The sequence below is a fragment of the Protobothrops mucrosquamatus genome, unplaced genomic scaffold (assembly GCF_001527695.2).
Source record: "Protobothrops mucrosquamatus isolate PMUCROS unplaced genomic scaffold, P.Mucros_1.0 scaffold462, whole genome shotgun sequence".
NCBI classification, from domain to species: domain Eukaryota; kingdom Metazoa; phylum Chordata; class Lepidosauria; order Squamata; family Viperidae; genus Protobothrops; species Protobothrops mucrosquamatus.
The window spans coordinates 575,648-584,761 of NW_015386783.1; the positions used below are offsets into that span (position 1 = coordinate 575,648).

General features: G+C 46.7%; 1 protein-coding gene across 1 annotated transcript in view; it reads left to right on the top strand.

The window, feature by feature from the left end:
• The first annotated feature begins 983 nt into the window (after positions 1 to 983).
• Positions 984 to 9,114, top strand: part of LOC107287959 (N-acetylglucosamine-6-sulfatase) — a 14,874-nt gene continuing 6,743 nt past the window's right edge. Inside the window, exons 1-7 of the mRNA XM_015816528.2 lie at positions 984 to 1,172; positions 4,145 to 4,204; positions 4,528 to 4,731; positions 4,828 to 4,893; positions 5,835 to 5,933; positions 6,998 to 7,162; positions 7,812 to 7,894. Coding sequence (XP_015672014.1) covers positions 984 to 1,172; positions 4,145 to 4,204; positions 4,528 to 4,731; positions 4,828 to 4,893; positions 5,835 to 5,933; positions 6,998 to 7,162; positions 7,812 to 7,894 — 866 coding nt within the window. The remainder of the gene's footprint in view (positions 1,173 to 4,144; positions 4,205 to 4,527; positions 4,732 to 4,827; positions 4,894 to 5,834; positions 5,934 to 6,997; positions 7,163 to 7,811; positions 7,895 to 9,114) is intronic.

Sequence of the window (9,114 nt, forward strand, 5' to 3'; positions counted from 1 at the left end):
GATCCAGGGGGTCTCTGGCAGGTGGGGCGGTGGGCAGGAGGCTCGTCCTGCAGGATAAGGCGAGGCAAGGTGAGGCACGGTGGCGGTGCCATTGTCACAGGGCAAGGCGAGGCAGGGGCCAGGGCGGCTGCTGCCTGACACCATCAGCCCCCGCACAAGGAGGCCAGCGAGCGCATGGGTGCTGGGATGCATCTGGCCATGGGACCTCAGCGAGTTAGCGGGCGGCTGGTTGAAGAGGGACGGTTGCCATCTCCGGGGCATGGCATGTGTGCCCACAGAGAGGGCTCTGAGTGCCACCTCTGGCACGCGTGCCATAGGTTTGCCACCACTGTCCTAAATATTAAGCTTTCCCTTCTTGGCCAGCTTAGGAAAAGAAGGATGCTGGGGCAGGGCGGCCGGGCGGAGGGAGGGAGGGACGCAAAACTGCAAAGCACCCCCCCACCCCACCCCCACCCCCACCCCCACCCCCGCTTCGGAGATTAAAGCAATTACCGCTTTCCCAGCTGGCGCGCGCCTTTCTCTCCACCACCGGCCGAGCCAAAGCGTTGCTGCCGCCGAAAAAGCGCGGTGCAAAGCAAGGCGGGGCGGGGCGGGGCGGGAGGGGGCCCTCTCCAGGTGCAACATCTGCTCCAGCTGCAGCCGCCTCCTTGGCCCCGCCCACTCGGGCAAATAAGCCCCCGGGGGCGGCCTTAGAGCGCCACGCCCCCCCGGCCTCCATTCCATTCCAGCCCTGCGAAGCGAAAGCGAAAGCGCCGCGCTTTCTCCTGCTCCAGCAGAGCCGAGCCGAGCCAAGCCGAGCCGGGCTGAGCCGGGCTCCGGGGAGCTTTTTTTCCCTTTTTTTGCGGGAGGGGCCGCAGCCGGTATCTCTGGAGCCCTGCGGGGGCGGCCGGAGTCACCTGACCACGGAGCCAAAGCGCGCCGGCAACTTCCTGAAAGTTGCTTGGCTCGGGCAGCGCTGCAGAGTGGCCTTCGCCGGAGCCAGGATGCGAGCCAGGCTGCCGGCCGGGAGGGCTTGGGCGGGGCGGGAGGGGCTCCCGGGGGGCTTTTGGCCCGCGTTGCTGCTGCTGCTGCTGCTGCTGCTGAGTGCGGGACGCGGAGAGAGCGGCGCCGCCAAGAGAGCCAACATCGTCCTCATCCTGACCGACGACCAGGACCTGGTGCTCGGGGGAATGGTAAGGCTCCGACCTCCGGGGGGGGTTTCTCCAGCCGTGCGCGCCCTCGGGAAGCGTCTTGGGGCTCCCGCCCAGCCGAAACCTACCTGCTGGCTCAGGTGGGCGTTGTGCTGGGAAGGGCCGGGGAGCCCAGATGGTGAACAGGTACTGAGGAAGGTGGGGAGTGCGGTTTCCACGATTGCTACCGGGTGTAAATTCCTCTCGCCTAAAGGATTCCGGGAGAAGCCTGAAGATTAATAATCGCGAACCTTAGTTCGGGGAGGGGGGGGAGTAAATGACTCAAGGTGGCCCCGCCCGGATTCTATTTATTTATTTATTTATTTATTTATTTATTAAATTTATATACCGCCCTATCTCCCTTACGGGACTCAGGGCGGTGAACAGGTGATACTAAAACCACAATAATAAATAAATAATTTCTGTGCTAAAATCAAATTAAATGACAGGCCTGTTCTAAAAACACCCCATACAAAACCCACCTTGGCCGCTTTAAGACCTTGGCCGCTTTAAGACTCGTGGGGTTCAACTTGCAGAATTCCCCAGAAGTCCACAAGCCTTAAAGTTGCCAAGTTTGGGGACACCCCTCCCCCTTGCTCTTGGGTATAAGAGGAGTGGCACAGAAAATCCATCTACCTTTGGAGATTTGGGTATTGCGCCCTGCAACGATAACGTCCTAGCACTGTGGTTTTTGAATGTAGGCCTACCTTAAAGGGGTGACGCTTTGCAAGGAACATTGTTGGAGTTGTGAGCAGAACAGTCCTTGAGAACCTGTCCCGCCCCCCTCCACGGCATAGAAATCATATACAGATAGTCAGTGCTTTTTTTGTTTAAAAAAAAAAAAAAAAAAGGTGCCAGAACTCACACATGTTATAAAACCTGCCTTGCCTACCCTACAAGGTTCTATCCCAAAAAAGGTGCCGGAACTCCGTTCTGGGCGTTCTATGACAAAAAAAGCCCTGCAGACAGTCTTAACAGCGATGCAAATGAATAATATTAATGAGCACCTTGCTCGTCAATGATATTTAAAAGCAATATGTTGTTAATGTTAGTTATATTGGTGTTCCATAATATCAAATGGCAAGTGGCAATTAAAGAGATATCCTTCTAGTATGTAGAAGAAACGCTCCGAAAGATACTCGTATAAATAATTCATTAATGCTAATATTAATAAATATCGGAAGGACATGAGCGCGGCAATATAAAGATTAGGTGAGTGAGGCAGAGGGCTGTTTGACTTGGAAAGAGTAAATGATGAATAAATTCTGCAGATTTAACACAGAATGCTGACTGATTGCTTCTTGAAAAGCTCCCACTGGACTCTGCCAGTAAACCTATTTATCTTGTTGATTCCTTTATTTCCCTGGAACTATCCTTGTCTCTTAGGGAGATTAAAATCCAACTTGATTTCTGGTAACTAAAAGGACAACATTATGTTGTTTCCTTTGAGTGCTTTGGACAGACTCCCGTTCAAACATGGCATTTTTTTAGAATTACTTATAAAGGAAAATATTTGTGGCTCAGCCTTGAGCTGTGGCGTCCTTGGAATTCTCTGGGCTTGATTGGTTTCCCCCGCAGATGTTTCATTACCCAAACTAGGGTAACATCAGTGCACTGACCATGTTACTTAGTTTGGGTAATGAAACATCTGTGTAAGGACCCACCCCACTTTGCATCTTAAGAAGACAGAACTCCTGGAATATTTCTTCCAACAGGCATCTTTATTAAGAGAAAGTTGGTTGCAGGCCTTCTAGACAGGACTTGGGGTCCAAGCTCTCCCATTCAAGGTTTTAAGGGATCCCCCAGTAGCCCCACCCCATCACCCCCTTCTTCCAGCGACAGTTCCAGGCATTACATTCCCACCCCCTTTTCCTCACTGCCGGGAGGAGAGACTTCAGAAAGGATTACATGAAAGGTAATGGCCCCAATTGTTATTGTTAGTCCTTTNTTCACCCCCTTCCCTTCATCGTATGACAGAATCCAGAGAAAGGCAGAAATGGGGTTTTCCATAGTTGATAACTAGAGATGAAATATAATTGGATTCTGACAATCTGCAAGAAAACAACCAAACTCAGAGAACACCAAGGATTCCTCATTCGTATTACTTTCTTCCAGAATTATTTTTTTAAAAATGTCATTCTTGTCTGCAGCTCTAGTAGTTGTCTCTTATCTTTCTATATTTACCAGTTTTGACCTTGTTTAGCTTTGCAAAGATCAACCAAGTTGACTTTGAAGGTTAGTCCTTTGAAGGTCAGTCCATTCCTTTAACATTGTTTTAGGATCTCGCCTCCCACTTTTGTGCACGTGTTCTGCTGCAGAAGAGGAGAAAATTACGCCACCTCTTTTCAGCAATAACCTCATGGATGCTTGCCCAACTTCGAGATAAAGGAAAACACTTCGAATCCAAAGGTCCCTCTAATCACTGCTGCTTATAGATTTTGGAAGGCAGTGCTTTGAGGGTTCAACAGATGAAGGAAATGTTTAGTGTGGATCATGTGGCTTAGAAAAAACCACAAACAAGTTGTTGTGTAGGACGTTTCAGTTCTAGTTTTCTCCAGTCATAAAGGATGTTTCATCTCCATGTGACAGCACAGAGCAATTTGGTTCCTTTTCTGATGCGTGACCCTACCAGAGTAACAGAGTTGGAAGGGATGTTGGAGGTCTTCTAGTCCAACTCCTTGCTCAAGCAGGAGACCCTAGACCAGGGGTAGGCAACCTTGGCTCTTTTATGACTCGTGGACTTCAACTCCCAGAATTCCTGAGCCAGCCATGCTGAGGGGAAAGGGAGAGGTTTCCAAGCTGAGCCATGCTGGCTCAGGAATTCTGGGAGTTGAAGTCCAGGAGTCATAAAAGAGCCAAGGTTGCCTACCCCTGGTCTAGACCATTTCAGATAAATGGTTGTCCAGTATCTTCTTAAAAACCTTCAGTGTGGAAAGGGCTGTTTAGTAATCAGATTCTTGGCTTCCAATTTTCAGACCCCGATGAAGAAGACCCAAATGCTGATTGGTCAGTTTGGGGTTACCTTTGCTAATGCAGTAAGTATCTCCAAAATGTGGTTTCAGAATTGCTTTGTATATAAGTTCATCTGTGAACAAAATCAATCTCCTGGTCCAACTGCCATGGTGGAGCAGTGGCTAGAATGTGGTATTGCAGGCTAATCCTGCCAACTGCCAGCAGTTCAATTCTCACCGGCTCAAGGTTGACTTAGCCTTCCATCCTTCTGAGGTCGGTAAAATGAGGACCCAGATAGTTGGGGGCAAATATGCAGACTCTGTAAACCGCTCAGAGAGGGCTGTAAAGCACTGTGAAGCAGTATATAAGTCTTAAGTTCTATTGCTATTGATTTGTCTGTTTTCAGTTTTCAGTGACCCCTCTGTGTTGTCCCAGCCGCAGCAGCATCTTGACAGGCTTGTATCCCCACAACCACTTGGTGACCAACAATTCCTTGGAAGGGAATTGCAGCAGCTCTGCCTGGCAGAAGTTCCAGGAACCCTTAACCTTCCCGGTTTACCTGCAGAAGCAAGGTTACCAGACCTTCTACGCTGGCAAATACCTCAACCAGGTAGAACTACGTGTTTCCCTGTAAACGCTTTTCTTCTAGCGATTGTGCAGATGTGCCTGGTGGTGTGCTTTCCCTAACGCATCTCCTTTCTTACAGTACGGGCACCCGAAAGCAGGTGGTGTTCAGCACATTCCCATGGGATGGACATATTGGCTAGGTCTGGTGAGTAGAACGGCACGTGGTTTCCTCCACGTCAGGGCTGTCTAACTTTGGCAACTTTAAGACTTGTGGACTTCAACTCCCAGAATTCCCCAGCCAGCATGGTTGAGTTGAAGTCCACAAGTCTTAAAAGTTTGGTTAGTCTAAAGAAAAGAAGGACTCGTAGCAGCATTCTGGTATTTGAGGAGCTGCCACAAAGAAGAGGGGATCAACTTATTTTCCAAAGCACCAGAAGGCAAGACAAGAAACAATGGGTGGAAACTAATCAAGGCGAGAAGCAACCTGGAATTAAGGAGAAACTTCCTAACAGTAAGGACAATTAACTAGTGGAACAGAAGTTGCCTCCAGAAGTTGTGGGTGCTCCATCACTGGAGGTTTTTAAGAAGAGACTGGACAGCCACCTGTCTGAAATGGTATAGGATCTCCTGCCTGAGCAGGGGGCTGGACTAGAAGACCTCCAAGGTCCCTTCCATCTCTATTCTGATTGATTGACAGTTGTTAAATGAGTTGCAACCTTCTTTTGCCACAGTTATGCAGATTACTGCAGTTTTTAAGTGAATCTGGTCTCCCCCATTGACTTTACTTTTTGGAAGCTGGCTGGGAAGGTCACAGATGGCGATCACATGACCCCAAGTGCCTGAATTTCGATCACGTGACCCTGGGGATGCAGTGTGAGAGCCTGTCATACGTCACTTTTCTCAATGCCGTTGTAACGTTGAATGGTCACTAAACAAATGGCTGTAAGTCAAGGATGACCTTTATTTATCTTGTCCAAGTTACATAATGTTTTAACATGGGCTTTATCCCAGTTTGTTTTAACTGCCATTTCATCGTTTTGAGTGAAATGTAAACTGCGAGGGTTTTTTTTAAGACCAAGTAATGTAAAAATATTTTAAATAAATGATTACCCTGGTGTCTAACAGGCCATGTGCATCCTCCCACAGGTGGGCAATTCCAGGTACTACAACTACACCCTTTCAATGAACGGCCATGAGGAGAAACACGGGGACCGCTATGAAGAGGACTATCTCACGGACCTGCTCGTGAGTTACTCCGCTTTCTCCTGGGCTTCACCTCCACTGTGGTGCCCTGCAGAGGTGGCCACAAGGTAGGCTCCCAAAAGTCAAGATGGCGACCACTGTGCATGAAAAAAAAAAACCAGGCGGAGCTTCGATCACAGCTTTGTGGCTGCCATCTTGACTTTTCTTCACCCATCCCTGCAAATCGCGCTGGTGCCACATCGTCAGCTGCCCTCTGCAAAAAAACTAGGCTATTTTGGCACGAGGAGATAAAACCCTTGCTTCTGCTCTGAATATTTCTGTTTTGTGTCACCGGCCAATACCAACAAGGGCTCGCTGAATGGGGATGACCTGCGTGCGTGAATCTTTCAGTGCTCTTGTCCTTGTTGAGATGATATGGTTGGCTGCTAGAGGCTCAGTAGCCCTTTCCAGTCACAGCTGAGCATTTGTGGAGATTCTCCATTGTCCAGGTCATGGTTGTCCCAAAGGTGCTTTTTCCAAAAGCCAACTGGACTTTCTTAGTTTTTTTTTCCCCTTTGAACATTTCAATTCTAACTTAGTTAAGTCAGTTAACTCAGAACTAAAGAAGCTTCTTGGATGAAAAGCAAAAGGTTTTTAAAGGAAAAAAAAAAGTCCAGTTGCCTTTTTGGAAAAAGTACCTTTGAGATATCACAGCAGGTTCTTCCTCTAACTTGGTTAAGTGTATTGTGTCAGGTCCCAAGGACAACACGTGGAGATGCTTCAAAGCGGTTTGTTTTGTTGTTCCTCCTTGTACCAAATTAAAACGAACTACTTGCATCGTTAAAGATATATTCTGAGAATTGCTAGGGAGGGGCCTTCCTTACTCTCTTTCTCCCAACCAGACTCTCTAAACTTTACTGTCTCTTGGTCCTCTGGAATCCAGCCCGGAGGGAGGGGGAAGAGAGAGAGAGAGAGAGAGAAAAAAAAAAGTCTTGGTTATTTGAGGGGGGGGCAAATGAGTGCCTGGAACAGCCTGCCTTACATCTGAGTAAGACTCGGACAGGTGTTTTCTCCACTTATGTCCTTTCCCATCTTCTCCCTCCCTCCCCAATCCGTCTGTGTTGCAGACCAACCGGAGCCTGGATTTCCTAAGGAAGTTTTCGCACCTTCCCTTTCTCATGGTGTTAGCCCCACCTGCTGCGCACTCGCCCTGGACAGCGGCTCCTCACTACAAGTCCGCCTACGGTACTCTCCAGGCCCCTCGCGATGGCAGCTTCAACGTGCACGGGAAGGTGAGTGCCAGGACATCCTAGGTGGTCAGTGACCTCGGTGGCCTTGAAGCAGACTAAAACAGGGCTTGGAAATCTGGCATCATTCAAAGTCTTCATCTGAGTTCCATGAATGACAGAATAGAATGGAATGGAATAGAAAATAGAATAGAAAATAGAATAGAAAATAGAATAGAAAATAGAATAGAATAGAATAGAGAATAGAATAGAATAGAATAGAAAATAGAATAGACTTAGACTTAGACGAGAATAGAATAGAATAGAATAGAAAATAGAATAGAATAGACTTAGACTTAGACGAGAATAGAATAGAATAATAACTTTATTGTCACTTTAAATGTACACTAATCAGCATACATTAAAATGAAATTGTGCTACATTCAGCTCTCAAAAAATACCATTATGCATATACCCACATACACACACATATATGACACAGAGAAGCATCAGTATAGTTCGAATGTATACATATACATGGCAAAAAAAACATCCTGCGGATTTACAATTTCAGGCTCAGTCGTGGTTGTACGTTAAGGACTACCTGAACATGGTGTGTGTGGGGGTCCTTTTATAGATCCTCCTTATCTAATATCCATCCTTGAACCATTTGATATCTCTGGAAGTTGCTCCTGGATTTTTTTCCCTTTTGTAGGACAAGCACTGGCTGATAAAACAAGCAAAGACACCAATGTCCAACAGGTCCATTGAGTTCTTGGACCACGTTTATAGAGCCAGGTAAGAAAATGTTGCTTTATTGTTGGTAAAAGGGGTGAAAGAAAAGATGACCTGAAACTGGTTTTCTGGATGACTTGATGAAAGGAGCACCATCTGCCCATTTCTGCAAGCCAAAGTTGGCCTAACTGTGGCTTGAAGTGTCTATAATTGATTGTGCTCACACATTGTAGTAAGTCATAAACTTACGGCTTATAATTTTAATAATGGCTTTTCATACCTCCCAATAAGCCATAAAGTGCAGTTTACTAAGCCACAGTCATTGGATTCCCATAAGCTATGAAGCCACAAAGGAACACAAACCACCAGATGGTTTAGTGTGACAGGTAAGCCCAGTCACCCCAAAGGTGTTTTTCCAATCATCCAGATCATGGTTGCCCCAAAGGTCCTTTTTCCAAAAGGCAACTGGACTTTCTTGGGTTTTTTTTTTAAAAAATATCTCACTTCCCAGAAGAACTGGGTGAGAAGCGAAACCAGTAGCCTTCTGAAAAAAGCATCTTTGGGGCAACCATGACTTGGATAATTGAGAATCTCTCTGGACATGTAAACTCAGTCATTAAGGAGAAAATAGTTACAGTTTATCTGTTGTGTGTCTTGACCCACCCTGAGCTGGCTATCAGTAAAAGCAGCAAAGCACATGAACACAGTAATAATTTTATTAATAGACTGATCAATCAATAAGAACAAAGCTGGAAGGGACCTTGGAGGTCTTCTAGTCAACCCCTGCTCTAACACCCTTTGCCATTTCAGACAAGTCTTTTTAAAAACCTCCAGTAATGAAGCATCCACAACTTCTGGAGGCAAGCCGTTCCTCTGGTCAATTGTTTTCACTGTTAGGAAGTTTCTCCTTAATTCCAGGTTGCTTCTCTCCTTGATTAGTTTCCATCCGTTGTTTCTTGTCCTGCCCTCTGGTGTTTTGGAAAATAAATTGACCCCTCTTCTTTATGGCAGCCCCTCAAAATACTAGAATACTGCTATTCCTTCTTTTCTCTAGACTAGCCATACCCAGTTCCTGCAACCGTTCTTCAGCAAGCGGGTCTGGCCTAGGGTGAATTTTAAATAGGGACAATTTTAATGATTTTAATAAGACACAGCGACAAATATTTGTTTTTAATTGGTTTTTATTGGGGATAATGTTTTATACTGTTTTAATATGCTGTGAGCCGCCCTGAGTCCCATGGGGAGAAGGGCGGCATATAAGTCCAATTATAAATAAATAAATA